The 19795-nt window shown below is 35.9% G+C and overlaps 1 protein-coding gene and 1 long non-coding RNA gene across 3 annotated transcripts in view; one reads left to right on the top strand and one right to left on the bottom strand.

Annotated features, from left to right (window-relative positions):
* Window positions 1-1241, bottom strand: part of LOC127878920 (von Willebrand factor A domain-containing protein 5A-like) — a 91489-nt gene extending 90248 nt beyond the window's left edge. Inside the window, exon 1 of the mRNA XM_052425477.1 lies at window positions 1112-1241. Coding sequence (XP_052281437.1) covers window positions 1112-1190 — 79 coding nt within the window. The 5' untranslated portion in view covers window positions 1191-1241. The remainder of the gene's footprint in view (window positions 1-1111) is intronic.
* Window positions 301-17901, top strand: LOC127878938 (uncharacterized). 2 transcript variants are annotated; one of them, XR_008048856.1, is made up of 4 exons: window positions 301-388; window positions 14984-15058; window positions 15767-15902; window positions 16559-17901. It is a non-coding gene; the product is annotated as an uncharacterized LOC127878938 (long non-coding RNA). The 2 variants fall into 2 exon arrangements; XR_008048855.1 differs by lacking the exon at window positions 301-388 and having other exon boundaries at window positions 14516-15058.
* Window positions 17902-19795: the final 1894 nt, after the last annotated feature.

Raw genomic sequence — 19795 nt, 5'->3', positions numbered from 1 at the left:
TTTATAAACAACTGGTAGCAAGATGAGTTGCAGATAATTGGTCAGTAACCACATTTTAACTAACTCTTTAGACCTGTTAATTCTTTTCAGCTCAATTCAACAGTGAAAAATGCCCATAATATCACTTAAACATTCACAATATTAACTACAAAACAAGTTCGTAAAATTGTGTTCACCTTTTGTTTTAGTGAATATTTAAATAATATTCAATATCTAAATTATGCTTTTATAACTCTGAACTCGTTGCTGGGTAACTCACCACTGACTTTATTCGTGTTTGTGCATGTCAGAGTTTATTTACAGGTCATCGCTGCGTCTTCACGACTACCTTATGTGCTGACCTGCCCCTGTAACCTTTCAGGGGGAAATATTTTAATTTTGAACTAAGGTAGGTCAAATTTACCCCAACTGCTTGGGTTTACGCCGAAGATTTATTACTATTATTGTTATTATTATAATTATGTTTAATACAAATACACCAGTGCACGGTGACCAATGATACCTTATCGTTCACTGGTATTAAAAAAAGGAGAATTATATTTCAATAATAAAAAATGAAAATCATATTAGATCCATTATAATATAAAATATATAAATGATTAGGTATATCTTTCGTTAAATGTATACATTTTGTCCTATTATAACCATAAGTATTGTTATCATCATCATCATTATCTACAGCATCACAATCATCACTTACATTAACATAACGATCATTGTCATCATTACCATTATTATCACCACTACCATTATTAGCATTATTATAATTATTACCATTTATGATTTTTTGTTTATAATTTGTTTACTAAATTGAGTGTGCAAAACAAGTTCGTAAAATTGTGTTCACCTTTTGTTTTAGTGAATATTTAAATAATATTCAATATCTAAATAATGCTGTTATCAATATCTAAATAATGCTGTTATAACCTGACCTTATTCATAGATTCACACAGATATAAACCTCAATACAAATAACTCATGACTGCATGCTTAAACAAGACTATACGAGTTGTGTCCCTTACATTACAATACATGCTATTTATGTACGGATGCAATAATATTAAGCATATATTACGAAATACGCCGGTGATGCTGAGTGAAAAAAAAATACCTGTCATTCCGTTCGGAGCAGTCAGACCGCAGCATTTTGACAATTGGGGAACCGATTCCTTCCCTGTATCGACTAACATCTTGTTTATCAGTTTTTACCGTTCGATTCTTTAAAGATCTATAAATAAACATATAAACATATTTATTTAGAGACCAGTTAATTGTTATTGTTTACATTCGGGATTTTCCGCGCATGCGCACTGATTGGCAAAACTCTGGTTACAGTAACGTAACGTTAAACAGGGCTTTTGTTTAGTCAATAAATTGATAATAAAACCGAAATAAACATTTAAAAAATAGTGCATATAATTATGTCATATTTAATATCAAATAAACGTATATTCACAAATAAATTTCCTCTTCATAAAAATACGAAGTAGTTATAAACATAGAGTAAAGTTTAGAAGACTATATAAATACTGACAATTCCACAAAACAAAACAATATATAGGAGCACAGAAATCATTCAATTATCAGCTTTATGCACGTTTCATGGCGTACACAATACACAGGCAATTTGATTTAAAACATTGATTTATTGATTAATGTAAGTTACATGAGTTAACATAAGTTTCAATTTGATGTATGCCCTAAATTCAGTAAATTTATGTTAAATTATAATGTTAAGATTTTCTTACTAGTATAGACATTTGAAAATCCAATTTAACAGCTTGTAATATTTCGCCTTGAATTCATTACGAAAACATGCTACAGGAATATAGCGCTTAACGGAATATGGTCGATGTATACTTACTTAATATACGGTATATAAGACTACTTAATTTACTGATCTATCCGAGGATCTATCAATAAACTAGTTAAGGAATAAATCCTAATCGAACAAGATGTGTTTGTGAAACACTATGTCCCCGTATGTGACGTTTGACCTTGAAGGATGACCTTGACCTTGACCCTTCACCACTCAAAATGTGCAGCTCCATGAGATACACATGCATGTCAAATATAAAATTGCTAGCTTCAATATTGCAGAAGTGACATTACATGAGCAATTTTGACCCATATATTTGACCTTGAAGGATGACCTTGACCTTGACCTTTCACCACTCAAAATGTGCAGCTCCATGAGATACACATGCATGTCAAATATCAAGTTGCTATCTTCAATATTGCAAAAGTACTCATAAAATGAGCGATTTCGGCCACATATATTTGACCTCTGACCTTGAAGGATGACCTTGACCTTTCACCACTCAAAATGTGCAGCTCCATGAGATACACATGCATGCCAAATTTCAAGTTGCTATCTTGAATATTGAAATATTGCAAAAGTGTACATTAAATGAGCAATTTTTACCCATATATTTGACCTTTGACCTTGAATGATGACCTTGACCTTGACCTTTCACCACTCAAAATGTGCAGCTCCATGAGATACATATGCATGCCAAATATCAAGTTGCTATCTTCAATATTGCAAAAGTTATTGCAAATGATGTTAAAGTTGGCGCAAACCAACAGACCAACCAACAGACCAACAGACAGGGCAAAAACAATATGTCCCCCACTACTATAGTGGGGGACATAAAAATCGCGATTTACAATCCGCGAGATTTTGAACTAAGACTGAAGAAAAAATGCTCAAACCGTGTTTAGTTGGTCAGTTTAATGGATATATTGTGTTGTGTTATTATTGATCGATACTTACTAGCAAATGGTTATGTTTTAGTTGTTACATAAGTGTTTTGTTTCCAAAGCGTCCACTCTACGGAATAATAAGAGAGACCAAAGAAAATTATTCTTGCGAAATGTTCTGGTGGTATGCTCAAATCAGCCAATGGAATAAATTAAGTGTATTCATTCGTGTCTAGCCGCGGGAAATTTTATTTGAATTTTTTTGGACACTTACAAAGGTCAGGTAAGGTTAAAAGTGACGTTAAACAGCTACGCCGAAAAACAGACAGACAGAATGCTAATACATCGCACGACGGTTACATTACATTCACATTGTATGTGAGAGCAAGGAACGACAACTCTGCGTGGAGATTGGGAGATGGTATCTACGGAAACTCCATAAAATATTGATTTCATTCTCCTAGCAGAGTTGTCGTTCGTGCCTCAACATACATGAATGTAATGAACCGCAGTGTACGATAGTGTCAATCTCTTGCACGACGGTTACATTACATTCACCTCTGTGTTGGGCTCAGATTTAGGTCATAATACACTAAATAATTTCCCTATATAATTCAATGTAAATGCGACAACTTTGAGCGAAAATAAATGCAACATTTTGCACATAAAGACCCCCATAACCATACATTTTCTTAAAGGCCATTCTAAGCGGAATCGAATTATGCAATAAAAAAGATATGTCATGTACAATGCAAGAAAGAACTTGACACAAATCAAAATCGACTGTTTTTGCAACTTTTTTTTCGGCCGTTTCTTAGTGGAATGTAACCTTTTCTAGTGCAATGGTTTACTATAGTCTTCACGTGTATCATATTTCAGGGATTCAGTAGTGAACACCTATTCATGCCCTACCATTATCACCGCAAGATAACACCCGAAAAAGTGTAAAACATGCCTTCCTGTCAACTATGATATTTTTTAGAGAGTACATGAAGCGATCATTTAGTGTATTGTAACCTCAGAACGGACTATTGTTATGAAAGCGTCTCATTCATGTCATGATCATTTCAAGCGTTCACCATTGAGTTTACAGTATACTAAACAATCTCTTGCACGACGGTTACATTGCATTCACTGCATTAAAGAAAACCATCTCATACCATGATATCTTATATCAGTCTTAATTCATTATTAATAAAATTGATATAAGATCGCGGTGGTGTAGTGGATGAGGTGTCCGCCTAGCGATCGGGAGTTCGTGGGTTCGCTCCCCACTCGGGGGGCATTCTCATTAGACACCTAGTACTGGTTCTTCCCAGGAAACGGACTCGATAATGTCCCTCTGCCTATAATGCTCTAAGGAGCGCTTGGCAGTATATATAGATAGATAGATATGTTTTTTGATGTTAAGAAACCAACATACATACATACACACGTCGAAGCAATTCCTAACGTCACTCAACAAAAATTATGTTCAATTGTTTACATTTGTGAAGTGCGTGGAATGATTCCATCTGCGTAAATGGGCAATAAAATAGTTCCAAAGAGTTGCATTAAAACTCGCAAGTTTTTGCACGATTTATCGTACATTTAAAAGTCATATTTCTTAATTTAATTCATGCGATCTTAAATATCCAATCAAATATACATTGAATGCGTTTGTTCGGTTTTACCTATTTTATAGGCAAAATGGCAAGCTGAGCATTTCGCAGAGTTGTATGTGAGAGCAAGGAACGACAACTCTGCGTGGAGATTGCGATAGTGTATTGATTTATGGAACAAATCGTCTGCTGATCCAGAGTGGGAAGAATGCATACTTAATCACTTCCTGATTGGTAGAGTATCTGTCATGACTCATAAGCTAACTTAACATGTGTTAAGATTTTTCTGTTATGTGTATTAACACACATACCTGGATTTTTATACTCATAGTGATAGTATAATAATTCGTTCGATAAAGCTTCCTGTAAAACAGGATGTTAACGTGCTATAAATAAATGTAGTATTCAATAAACATCTACGCGAGACACATGTTGTTATACGGTTGGAAAACGTGCTATAAATACATTTAGTATTAAGTATACACATACGCGAGGGACACAATTTCATACAGTGTTGAAAACTGTTTTAAACGTTAAATTTATACTCATGCTGCCGTTATATACTATATTCAGTATGAAGTGAATACATGCGCAATGGACTTACTAAACTTATTTAAAAGCTTTCTTTTTTGGATAATTTTTATCATAAAGTTTAATTGCGTTAAATGTGAAGAAAATGTGAGTTTTTCAAGCAACACGCGGGTGGGTGAATACGTGCCTACAACTCCTGACACTCGTGACGAATTTCAACACCTGGGCGACTGCACCTTACTACCAGCAATTGCCGACACCGTTGTTGATTTGGCGACCATTTCCAAAGCCTATAAACTAGTGAAGATTAAGCTGAAAATTTCAGGGGACACGGGGCCATTTATGGGCCCCAACAATGGTCTAATACTGAATCCGGTCTCTTGGGTTCTGACCACCGGACAGAGCGGACGCGCGATGCTTCTATTGAAAGAGAACTCGGAAGAAATGTCACTGGGCGCCCTGGGTTACGGCGTCACCAGGCTGAACATATTGCTCCTGCAGAACCCGGAACACTGTCTGTCACGTGGGACCGCCCTCCAATCAGAGAACAGCGTTCGGAAGGCGATCCTAGTCGGCTTCAAAAACAGCTCAGTTGCGATCGAGGGGGCGGAGGTGTGCAACCGGCACATTGACGTGTCCCAGACGGGCGCCGCCACACTGATCTACAAATGCTGCCGCCTTTCTAATGAGCAAACCATGTACTGTTACACTCTTCGACCGTCCCATTGGCTGTCAATTTTGATCGTGTTAGTCGTGATCCTGCAGGTGGCCGTGGTGGTGTTTAGTCCGAATTTCATCCCGGATTCATGGGCAAAAATGCGTTCGCAACTCGTCACGTATCGCTTCAAGACAGAGCCGGGAAACATACTGGTCCTTCGCGTACAAAAGCTGGTCGGTCGAATGGAAGACCCCGGTGGACGATTCGTTCCAACAAAGGCACAATCATCAACATTGCGTTTGAATGATTTCCATGATATGGTGAATGCATTGAAGCCTAACAATACAATGGTTATTGCAATCAAAAGCGTTGCGCTAAGTTTAAGTCCCAACAAACTTTTGCAAGAGGGCGAATCGCCCGTAAGCGTGCTAGCGTTCCTCTGGGATTTCTTGGTACGTTGTAAGTTACGGCGCGAAATACCATCGCTTCGAAGTTGCTGCAACGCAAACGTCATAGGGATGTTTAGCGACAAAAGAACCATTCCATGGTACGTTTTTTTCCGAACGTTCATGTACATTATCGTGTTTGGATTGTTGTGTTCGCCGTGGATCATACGGGTCTGGTTCTATTTCAAATATGAACTGGAAATAGTTGATCAGCAACAGCACGCTTTCTCTTCAAGAAATTTGACGTTACCATTCACTGGAAGCCTCGTGAGCTATATGTCGCCAATTCATCCACTTTTCCTCGTCATCTACGCGTTTCTGGGTTGCGAGACGTTGCTATGGTTCATATTTCCAGACGTACTAAAACGGAAAATGAAATCCACCGTACAAAAATGCCTGCATGATTTGCAAGGAACGGAAGTTCTTGACGTATGCGGTGCGTGTGCTAAACGTGCATTATGGCCACTAGAAAAGTTAGGGATTGTCGGTTGTTTGGTTCTCCCGCTTTGGGTGCTGGTAATTGTATTACTTTTTACTATATGCGTTCTTGTAGCTTTCCCCATCGTGAATCTCTCACTACGGTTATTTGTTAACTTTACCTTCTACCTGATCGGCACAATAAGCCCTGGGCTATCGGCATGCATACTTCGAAGTTCGAACGTCGTCATCGACCGTGTGCGTACCCTAATTGTTAAAAATGAAGACAGCAATTCGAGGATGCACTATATGATAAACGCGGTAGCGCTTGCTGTCACTCTGGTTACTGTATGGTTTATAATGTTACTAGTTACGGAATGCATAGCTTTCTACGCAACATGTGCCGTTTATACGCTCATCGGCGTTATTCTGAATCCCGTGGAAACACTGAAATTCATTTCTCTCGTTCTGTTAATCGCCATATATGCCTACGACTGTTTCACTTCGGCGTATTCCGGGTACGCGGCGTTTTGCAAGACGATTCACTCGGAGATGATAGACAAGATCGGAAGCGACGAGATTGAACGAGTTTCTTCGAAATCTGCCCAGGATCAGGAAAACACCGCTTTTCGGGTGCGCAGTCTGAAGACAAAAAATGAAGAGCGGATGAAATTAGTGCGAGGGAAAGGCGGATTACTTAACTGGTGCGCGCCAAGACTTTGTCTCTTCCTAGACAAATATGACAACCCGTTTATTCCAAAACGGATGTTATTCGAGATGGCGAAAATCGACCACACCTCGTGTCCTAAACAGCCTCACGTCATATACCTGAACGCTTTTCTCGATTTCATGAAGGTGGTCGCGTTCTTGTTCTTCGTTTTCGTCGTGATATTCGCCTTCGGGCAGGCGCATGACGTCCCGTCTGGTACTCAGGCGCTCGTGGCGCTAGGAAGCGGCTTCCTGCCACTGGTTTTCCGGCAGTTTCTGTTCAGATCCAACGAAAAGCTAACTGTAGAGAGAAATCTCAAATGGAAGGAGGCTTTAAAAAATGCGATTGAGGCGTACCGACAGTGCTGGTCGCTCGAAGATATAGAGGCGGATATCGTTACCGATACAGGTGGCGATAACTGTACACTGCGCGAAAACGTTGAAAATCAAACCGAAGATGATGATAGTATGGAAGAATTGGTCAACTGCGGTCTAAAAGATTTTGATGAACTACCGATGTCAAAAAAAGAATCGCGAATCGCACAGTCCCATTCCGTGCAAGGTGTGAGTGCTGATATAGATCTCGTTCTGGTTGAGAAAACTAAACATGGTAACGCGTATTATGAATATTTCGTTCCCGAAGATCTGGATGCGGATGCTGGCATGGACGCTAACGTGTACGACGAACGGGGAACAATTGTTTGAAGACACATCTGTATAATTGTTTATTTAATATTTGTAAAACATTTTGTTAAAAGTCTTTATTTATGTGTATATGCATGTTGCTTCTTTTTAATGATTCTGTCCCTCTTATCATATCGTGGAGTATTTTGCTAAATATGTGTGTGTTTTTACTGTTTGTCGATAAGCACTTTAAAAAAATTAAATATTGACAAAATTACTCTATATTTATTTTGCGAGAAACCTTTTTTCTGCGGTTAGACTTTACGCCAATCAGTCATACCGTATAACAATAATAAAAATGGATTGCTTGAATGCTTCAAAAAGAAAGCTCGGAAATGTTTTTTTCGAAAAGCGTTGTCAAAACCGACGCCATTTTGAAGATATATTTAAACTAAATAAAAAAAAAAACGATAACGACAGTTACTTTTCTATAAGGAAAATAATCTGGATATTTGTGTTGTCAACATGGACGAAAGATTGAATATCTGACATGTAACTTATGTGATGATAATGTATATATTCCTCATCGCACTGGCAAAACATAAGCATGAAAAAGATATTTCGTAAAAAAAGACTGTTGTGGCGCGGCCGGTGTTTGCCAAAATTGACGTATTTGCAAATAATTACAAACATATTGATATCCAACTTTAATGATGGTTACATTTACTAGGCAAGTTTTAAGAGTACAACAGAAGTTCGAGTCTCCAACAGGCAGCATTTCAGAACACAGTCTATGAAAAATATAGAGTTAAATAGCAGGGTGCTGCGGCTTACCCCCTTAACTCTAAGGTAAATCTATGTAGTCTAACAAATGAGGCGTTAACTGCGAGGATAGCGATAATTTACTAAATTGATGACATTAATTTAAAGGGCCTTACTTGTTTTTCCAGCCCGCAATATTGGTGAATGCAAACATATCGAAAATCTGTTTACAAGTAATTTGGAATATAATTAATTAATTTGGAAAATATATATAGTGGCAAGTAAATGGATTTATGCTCTGATATATAACTTACATGTGATGGAATACGTAATAATTCCATTTATTTATTTTATTATTACAAAAGTTACAGGAATGCGTCAACTTTTACCCTGCCTCTTTACAGCAGCTTCTTGTTCTGTATCTTTCAAAAATTTCTGATCTTCGATTAAAAGAAACGTATTATAAACGACAATAATTTGAATTTAACATAAAATTCTGAGCTTATCAAAACCTCGATACAATGTCATGACTTTCGCCGGTGAAAAGTGTGCAGTCAGTCCGGATCTCAAACCCGGGACCTTTCTCTGTTTAGGCGAATGCTCTTGATAGCGACTGAGCTAACCAGGTCGCTTACACAGCTAGTCACCAATCCCGCATAAGTTCGGTACCGTGATATTCTCCCCTACCAAGTTGGAATTCGCGTCACATGGAACAGTGTATAACTGAAATTGAGAAATTGGTTGTATAGAGAACTGCAAGAGCAATGGCCCCTCGTTGGGCGTCATTCTCGCCGGGTGGTGAGAGTGAGCTTACAGGGCCGCTTACACAGCTTATCACCAATACCGCTTAATTTCGGTGCCATGACAGATAAATTTCAACAAAACAGAAGTATTTTGATTTTAAGGTCACTAGGTCAAATGTTAATGTCATATGAGCTTGTTTCGAGACATTTGTTTCTTCATTATATATATAGAATGCTTCCGATCATCTAATATGGTTTGGTGGCTGATTGGGAAGACATTATGACGCTTATTTATGGTGAACTCAACGGATCAAATTCACGTAGCTTGCAATAAGGGATTCGTTTCCAAAATAACGTTGACGCTTTGACCTATGAGTGTATGCAAATTTGTGTAGTTGTTACTTGTGTCGAAAGTAAGACGCTTATGAAAATGTGTGGTTCAAATATTATTTTAACCGGTGACTGTATTATGAAATAAGTATGCGCACAATATCTAAAGAATTCTTAGGATGAACCAAATTAGTGTCTGGTTTTGTATAAGCATGTTTAAATCAAGAGATATAAGGTAAAGGTCAAGGTCACAAGGGTGATTATGCTGTAAATCGGGGGCATACATGTTTAGCAAGCATTTTCTGTTTTCTCTATTATTTTTTTTATGTATCTGGACTGATTTCTATAGATGTACAATTTACAAAATGACAATGTCTTTCTTCTGGTGTGATGTTAGCTTTGCACTAAGTGCCAACAAAGTTGAAACAGGCTTTTTAAATGCTTGAATGTTGTTCTCAATTCGTCTCCTATAAAATATGTGACACATTTTTGTAACAATTATAGTTTCTTAAATAATTTTAAATGAAATATCCACAATGCAACCTCTGCGCAAAGATTTGACTAGTTCACATTATATATCTCTGATTAATCCCTTCTGTTAAAGGTGCCTTTTCACAGATTTTGGCATTTTTTAACTTATTCATTAAATGCTTTATATCGATAAATGTAAACATTGGATCGAAAAAGCTCCAGTAAAAAATCAAGAATAAAATTAAAAAAAGGAAAAGAACATTGCCCGGCCCAGGTTTCGAACCAGTGACCCCTGGAGTCCTGAAGTAAAAACGCTTTAGCCTACTGAGCTATTCCGCCAAGTACACTTACTCGACGTATTTTATACCTTATATAAGCAATCTTCGTAGTTTCACAAAATTTAACGACAAAAACTGAACTCTCCAAATTATTCAATCGTTTCGCGTTGCAACGCTTTATAATTTTTAGGTTTTAAAATCGTCAAAAGATGCATATAATGGCTATATTAGACCATGGTAAATGTTCAGTATTACTGTTTCCTCACAAATATCATAACTAAAACTAAAATTTGCGAATCTGAAACAACTTTTTTCAATTTTGTCAATTTACCAAAGCGTGAAAAGATCCCTTTAAAGCAAACGTTGTAATGAAGTACAACTTTATGCTGCAGGGGCGTTTGAGATTTGTGACACAATAAAAATGGCCTTATTTTACTAGACCAGAAGTGAACAGAGCCAAGCAGAGTAGAGACGAACATATGTACATCCTATGTAATACATTCAAATTTGAAATAAGGTTATGTATAATGATTATATTTTACAAACAATACAATTAACTTATACGAAACAAAAGTTTCGAAGACAATTCTAAACAATACATATTCAAATGCAGTATAGATAAACATTCTTCTTTCAAATATTATCGGAAAATAAATTATAAAAAAAAATAATTATTCAAATTTATATAGAAATGAAGTAAAAGTCATATTTACATACTTTAACAATCTAAGTTTAAAACGTCGATGTCATTAAATTATGGAACTTGACAAGGGACGGATTAATATAGTAAACACTTTATATATATTCTATTAACGTGATGCACGATGGCAAGAATATATGCAAATTTAATGGAATTCATCCTCTACATCTTACGAAATTGGCAATAAGTTTAGTTACGCTCGTGTAAGTATATTTACCGTACCCGGGTACATGTAAGTATACTTTAGAGTACCCGGGGTACATGTAAGTACAGGCTGTCAAGTGACCTTTTTTCAAAAAGTAGGAAAAAATAGGAACTACTTTTGCAAGAAAAGTAGGAAAAAAGTAGGAAAAAGTAGGAACTTTTCCCTCAAAAGTAGGAATACATAATACTAATTTTTTAGACACAGGTCCATGAAACATAGCTTGAAACAGAGCAGGAGTGCCATCACATGTTCTTTATGGATACCCACTTGAAGCTACCTTAAGGGCCGAGAGGATTTCAGCCTTTTGTATCTGTTTCTTGTGTGATGGTTGTACTTGCATACAGATATATTTATCCCCACCACCCTGAGAGCTGCTTGGCTTTGGGGCACTTCCACGCTTTTGTGAATTATCATGCATGTATTTCATGTTTTCCTTGTGTTTTTATCCATCTGCATGACTTATCAGTTGATTAGCACCAGAATTACAACAAGATGGACTTCATTCAGACAGTACAATATCTTGCAAACTCATTGCCGGTATCTCTCTTGCACCATGATCCAAGTGTTTTTCCACTGTTGTCCAACTTCTCCATCCATGAAGGGTTAAACTTTGTTTTCCCACAAGGCATTTTAGCACTTATAGTGCATCTATGATAATTAAGTTTCAAGCAAAGCTACCCTGTTAAAGAAGTATAATTTGATGCTGCATATTTTGGTGTATCATCAAATAAGTGGTTTGAGGTCTTCTTTGTATCGATATAAAAATGGTAATATATTGTGCAATTAAAATGGTAATATAGTGTGCATGTTATATCCTTAAGCAGAAGACCAAATTTATTTAGTGATACACCAACTTGTTTTACAAGATTAATACTAGTATATAAAGCAGTGTCAATGCTCTGCTACAGCTACATTGTGAAACCTTTAAATTGACAATAGGGTGCAGTTATAATAACTTAAGTTACATTCAAACTCACTGGTCATTGCACAGCAGATTATGCAACTGGAGATAGGACCTTATCACCTGACATCTTTTATGACATCATTGATTGGGCAATGAAACAGTTGCACTACACTGTTTATTCCAGTTTCAAATAATGGTTTTTTCATTACGGTATTGAATACTTCGCCGGAGTGTAATAATGCCGTTAAATAATTTTAATACTACGCTGTAACACCTTGAAGTTACCTCACTAATTATGGCATCATTAGACAAGAACTGTGTTTGTCAAAAACACAATGCCCACTATTGCGCCGCTTTGAAATAAAATTTCAATATATCATTTGGCAGGTTTAGAAAATATCTCCCTTTTAAAGCTTATTACCTCCCTTGGATTGTACTTTTTTACTTTTGACCTTGAAGGATGACCTTCACCTTTCACCACTCAAAATGTTCAGCTCCATGATATACACATGCATGCCAAATATCAAGTTGCTATCTTCAATATTGCAAAAGTTATGGCCCATATTAAAGTTTGCTGACAGACACACAGACAGACAGACAGACAGACAGACAAACGGACTGACAGTACAACTGCTATATGCCACCCTACCGGGAGCATAAAAATGTATCGGGACATTTAGGCTCTGTGCATTTATTTTTAATTACTCAACATGATGTGCCTATGCTATCAATAGAACATCATATCTGTTGTCATGTAATACAGAATTTATTACATTATATTTTTAAATGATGAAAACTCAGCAAAGCATCAGTTTTATCTTTTTCCAATAACTTGTGTAATAAATTCCATATTTCATAACCACTCATACAATACATGGTATCTCTATATCTCTACATTCCAAACAGCAATATCATGTAAATATGCATAAGGTTTGGTCAAATTGTTGTCAATAGAGACAAAATAAAACTGGAATAAACAATGGGTGCCCTCAGCTCTTGCATCACTGGGAACTGTGTAAGGTATGTGAAGTCTGCAGTGTACAAATGCTAAGGAAGTTAACAAGGCACTATTGTTACTTAAAAAAAATTGTCAATATTTTCAAAAGTTACATAAGAAATAAATATTTATGCTTCCTGAAGAGGTGCTAGAAGACAGTCAGCATGGGTTAATTGTCAGGTCTCATCTAGATGAATGCACATTACCAGGGATACAGTCATGCCATTGATTCATTCATCCTGCAAGTTTACTAAATAAACTCTTTAAAAAAATATATTCTTAATTGAAAATGAAAAAGTAGGAATAGTAGGAAGATTTGGTAAAAAAATAGGAAAAAGTAGGATCCTGATGAAAAAGTAGGAAATAGTAGGAAAAAGTAGGAAAAAGTATGACCGCTTGACAGCCTGTAAGTAGTACCCGAGCCGACAATGACCAATCGAGCGTTAGGTTGTTAGTTACGAGGGAGACTGTAACGCGAGCATTAGACTTTCTGACTTATTTGGCTGTCTGACTTCTCACCGGGCAGTCGCAGATGGTCATACGAAGTAAAAACATAGGCGCGTATGTATATAAATGATTAATCTAATGAGTATTCATATTCAAGAGATGTTTAAACATCTCATACTAACAAAACTTATGCAATCATCCACAACTTGTTTATACACAGTGTGTATAATACAGTTTTGTTCTGTTCTTATTGTTTAACCAATACTTAACAATTCGGACATATATATTTACATATGATGGGAATCTACCTAAATCTCAATGCAGCGTATACCATAGCATTACATGTTTGTATTTGTCAAAACTTTTTGAATGAGGCGTTCGACGTCTTACTGAATATTAAATACGCATATTTTATAGACATAACATAAAATGTAGCCAACAAAAAATCAAAAAAATGGAAAAAATAGGCTGCCGATCATTTTGCTTGCATGTGTATTGTAAAATATTGGTAGCCTTATGGTGTTTCTATTTTCAACCAAATGATTGGTCAAATCTAAAGCCTACAGTGTAACAAATCACAGTGCCTAGATCGTTGAAATGATCGACAACTTACAGGCTTGGATTATCGTAAGTCATATTGATTATTTGAAAAGTTTTGATGTATTCACATTAATCCACCAACAGTATAATTGAGCCGCGTTCTGAGGAAACTGGGCTTAATGCATGTGCGTAAAGTGTCGTCCCAGATTAGCCTGTGCAGTCCGCACAGGCTAATCAGGGACGACACCTTCCGCTTTTATGGTATTTTTAGTTTCAAGGAAGTCCCTCCAAGGTAAGGCGGAAAGTGTCGTCCCTGATTAGCCTGTGCGGACTGCACATGCTAACATGCTAATCTGGGATGACACTTTACGCACGTGCATTAAGCCCAGTTTTCTCAGAACAATGCTCATATATATTTACATTTTATTTTAATGGGATTGATCTTCTTGCGGTCTTTTATATAAAAAGGCAATGCCATCATATGTATATAACAACACATTTGAAATAAAGTCATCTATATTTTAGACATAAAATGTGTCATCTTCATGTTGTTAAAACAAGTCTTCATCTTCTACAAACAGTGAAACAATAATACAAGACACCTACACCATCAACGTTCATAAACTTTTTGTCTTTAACAAGGTATTTGAAATTATATAGTAGGAGTACATAACGCTTTTTCAGTGACAAATGCTAAATTTTGCATTTAAACGAACTTTCTTATAACCGAATCAATCAAAGTGCTTGAACTATTGATGTAAATGTCATAAATCAAATAATGAGCATTTTTAGATGCTTGAAAATGATGTTCAGGAGATATTATTTAAAAAATTAAATGTCTTAGACATTAAATGTTTAAGAAGTATCTCAAATATAATTGTTTTGATCAGGAAATTGTGTGATCAAGTATGTTTTCAGCTAACACAACTCGAGTTTCTATGGCAGAAACCTACATTTCCTGAATTTCAGGCAACCTCGTCTGGAAAAAAGGAGGTAAATAATTTGAAAGTTTGCCAATATAACATAAGCATAATGATGACTTACTTCAAACATTAAAAGATTTTAATCGTTCGTAGCCTGAAGCTAGAGGCCATTACTTTCGATAATTTTCACCAGATTTTACATTTTATATATAGATCCATAGTAACGATATTCGTATTGTATTTTTAATTAATTAACATTTGACGTGGGTCAATATTGGCCGTTCGAATTTTTTGTTTACAGTTACAGTTATTTATTGATTTGATATTCGGTAATTGTCCTCAAGGGGACAAGGTGACATAAGGAACGTAACACACTCATGAGCGTTTGAAAAGGAAGTGAACACATAAACACTTTCTCGCATTTGTGTATCGTTTCTATAAGTCGATTTTGTATGGGTGAAGTGAATGTGTGCAGTATTTTAACGGATATTTACTTGTAAAAAAGGTAACACTATCAACATGAATAATTGTCGATCTTACGCATAATTGTCAGCTGATCAATAAAACAATATAAATTAACATCAATACCTGTTTTCTTAGCGTCATTAATTTATTATTCATTAGAACACTAAACTTGATTATACGTAAGCAAATACATAAAATGAACGACTCTATTTTAATGTATGGAAATGCATCATATGACTTGTATATGCCTCACGCAATCTTATACAGTTGTCGTACAATAGCGTATCTGAATATGAAACAATTTATCTTCCAGACGAATATACTTGTTTAATATTGTGTTCGTATGAAGGACAGCGATGCAGTTTTCCCGTCGATACCTCCACCTCACACTCGTGATATGTGCATACGTCTTCTTACTGGTTGTCACAAGATGGGCTTTCCTTTCACAGGTACATAGGTTCCAAACGCTCTGTAGTTTCAAAATAATGCAACGGTATTGTAATAAGCTCCAGTATCGGGTAAAACAAAGCCGATAATTTTATTTTATCACACACGTATTTGCTTTGACTTTAAAATGTGTTTAATGCTACCCAAAAAAATTACCGGTATATAATACATGCAATCATATTCGTGTTCTGTTAACTCGCATTGCAGCATCACTGTAACGCATTTCGTTAATGTTTGGTTCATTCTCCAGCACCAAATCAGTTTATTTCCAAATCGGTCACTGCCAAGATCAATAATTGTTTATTTATTTCGTTATTTTTAAATACATGTATTCTTTTCCGAAAAAAATAATGATGGGTTGCAGTTGTTGTAATTTTTGGTGCGGTTTACACCTCCACTATCTTTTGTTAATACAATTTTCCAGCGACAATAATCCAAAAGCATTACAATAATATTCTTGCCATTTCCATCAGCAAGCATATGTAACGTCGAGGTATAAACAGTTGCTTAAGGATGGGGACGTAAATGGTTTATAGATTTGATGCACAAATCGCCAATACAGCACTGTGTAAGGAAGTCTGTATATGCAATTGTTACGATCAGTTTACACCTAAGTATTTACGACACGAATCACTCTTATATAATAATATATCCAAAGGTGATGATGGCAGTAATAGAAGATGATGAGGCTTCAATACTAAGGACACGACACATTCATACCGGAAATCCTGCCAAGGACATTAGCTTACACGAGAAACAAGCTAACAATGCTTTTCAGGTCTCAAGTCATGGAAATATTGAAGATTTGAGACAACATAATCTAGAGCAAGACTTAAAGTTCGAGAAACATTCCAGGGTAGCGCGAAGGGCGAAGGAACACGTTCTACAGGCCATTTTTTCGAATTTTCTACATCCTTGAAAATGCCTGAGCACGTCAGATTTAAGCTACAGAGTTTGATTACTCGTGTGTGCACAATATGGTCGCAATTAATGCTCGAATGCAACTTAACTATTTTATTTATTATTAAATTATTAAAAGTTCAGCTGTTTTTTACTTTGAATTAAGTGTATGTTTATAATAAGGAAACCACGTATGCATTCGAATAGCTTGCTTAAAAAAATACAGCCTAGATAGTGAAATTTCTCGACAGAAACATTCTAACTCTACCAGATTTTACTATGGTATACATATGAAATTTTCATTTTTTCGCAATGTTCACAAAATTGCGAATTTTTCTTAAAAATCTAAAAAAAAAAAACTAAGAATACGATGATATGATCAGTTTGGGTCGTTGCTATTTTTCCGTTGTAAGAATAATGCGACTGTAACAATGTTATCTAATAACATATTTATGGTTCTTTTGATATTTCAAAAATAGCATAATGTGTGCTTTCACATGGTATTTTCCTCATAACTAGCATCAATTTAATCATGTTAAGATGCTATTTTTTTCTTCCTTCCACTAAACATCAATGTGGTCATTGTTTATCCATTCATTTTGATGTCGTACCATTCTTTTGAATTCGCTAAAAGCCAAGGAAGCGACCATTTCTGCCAGCACTGGCATGTGCTAAAAACTGTATTACATTATCACACACTAGTACCGTGCAAACAGGCACCATTGTATATTCACGGTATTGATACTCAAAGCTTTAAAGAACGAATAGACGTTTACATCAACTTTAAGCTTATACGCACTATGACATTAGTAACTTTGTTCAATTTCACGATGTTTACATGCTCGTGTTTTCGATTCTCACTAAAACATTACTGTGATTCTATAGTTACAAATAAAAGCAATGATGTATAGTTTTAAACGCGTCTATTATTGAAATTTTTATTTTATTGTCGTAAGTATTCTCAAGATTTATCAAAAGCCTAGGACGTGACTATTCCTCTACACGCAGACATGTACTCATTAATGTATCATATCATTACGTACTGGCACCAGGACAAATAGTACTAGGGGTATTATATAGTATGCCCAATATCACATAATTCCTACCTTGGCCTGTATTAGGACCTATTAGTTAATCACGACAACAAATTGAGTACCTGCTGTCCAAACAGTTATAATGAATTGCTCAGAACTCTTAATACTGTAAATTAGTCGTTGCAAGTGTCCATTTTTTCTCCCAGCACAGGCATGTGCTAATGACTGTATCACATTATCACATACAGGCACCGGAAAACATAAGCACAGTCGTATGTTTATCTCAGAAGTGTTCAGTTCAAACGCTGGAATTCATAAGCATGAGTTTCCTTTCGCATTCTTTTTCTCTGATCAGTCTCAAATGTCATACATATACCGGAAATAAATTTCACCTTCATCCATTTCAAAAGTAATCTTATTCATCAACTGGTCCGTGCAAACGAGTGATATTATTAACCTCATATTATCCTCATATTTTGTTTGAGATGGTTTGTCTGAAGAAATAATGCTCCGTTGACATGAGCTTTGTGTTGCACCAAACATTAGTGTGATTGTTCAATGAAAAGACAATCTCAGCAGTGTTCAGTGGAAACACAAAATCTTTACAACTTTCAATTTTACATTGCATTCATCAAGTTTGTACTGGGATCATTTATTATCATTTAAATGTTATGTTCTCATGATTTCGTCAAAAGCCAAAGGGGAGCTATTCTTCCAGCACATTCAGGTGCAAATGACTTTATCACATCATAGCGTACTGATTCCAAGGCAAAGAGCACTAAATGTATTTTATCTTTTTTTAGTTGATTTCCAAAACAAACACCGTGAATTGATCAAAATGCCGACATCTTTACCGGCGACGTTGCAAGTGACCATTTCTCCCAGCACAGGCATGTGCTAATGACTAATCACATTATCACAAACAGGTGCAGGGAGAATTAAGCACTGTCGTATGTTCACGGTATCTTAACTTAAACAATATATAAAACAGTTTATTGCATGATTTCATGGCTGCCTTTTATTATAGTTTATTACAAAGTTAACTTTATAACGTTTTCAAATAGAATGTTGTGTCGACAAAATGTTTTTTTTGGTCCAATTATTACCGTACCCATTCCATGAAAAGACAATCTCAGAAGTGTTCAGTTCAAACGCATTCATAAGCATGAGTTTCCTTTCGCATTTCTTCTCGACGATCCGTCTCATATGCCATACATATATCGGGAATAAATATCACCTTCATCTATGTCAAAAGAAATGTTATTCATAAACTGGCCCGTGCAAAAGTGTTATTATCCTCATATTATCCTCAAATCTTATTTGAGATGGTTTGTCTGAAGAAATAATGCTCCGATGACATCAGCTTTGTGTTGCACCAAACATCACTGTGATCATTCAGTTAGAATTCAATCTCAGCAGTGTTCAGTGGAAAAACAAAACCTTTACAACTATCAATTCACATTGCAATCCTCAAGTTGGTTTTCCCCAAGAGTAAGTAAGTCAATAATTTGAATAGACCCTTTTTCGGTTCGCGGAAAACGGTACTGGGATCATTAAATATCACGTTCATGACGTAATATTCTAATGATTTCGGCAAAATTCAAAGAGGGGTAATTTCTCCCAGCACATGCAGGTGCGAATGACTTTGTCACAGCATAACGTACTGATTCCAAGGAAAAGAGAACATATGTTATTTTATCTTATTCTTTATTTTTATATTTTATCTTTATTATGAATTGCTCAGAATGCCTAAAACCATACGTTCGACGTTGCAGGTGACAATTTCTCCCAGCAAAGGCATGTGCTAATGACTGTATCACATTATCACAAACAGGTGCAAGGAAAAATAAGCACTGTTGCTTTTCCTTTTACCTTTAATGAAAGCAAAAAATACTATTTTACGTCTCCGCCAGCTATCTTGTGGCACGCGCTCTACAACATTAATAACTAACATAAATTCC

The sequence above is a fragment of the Dreissena polymorpha genome, chromosome 4 (genome assembly GCF_020536995.1).
Source record: "Dreissena polymorpha isolate Duluth1 chromosome 4, UMN_Dpol_1.0, whole genome shotgun sequence".
Classification (NCBI taxonomy): Eukaryota; Metazoa; Mollusca; class Bivalvia; order Myida; family Dreissenidae; genus Dreissena; species Dreissena polymorpha.
The sequence above is the reverse complement of the archived record's forward strand: the minus strand, read 5'-3'. Positions and strand labels throughout refer to the sequence as shown.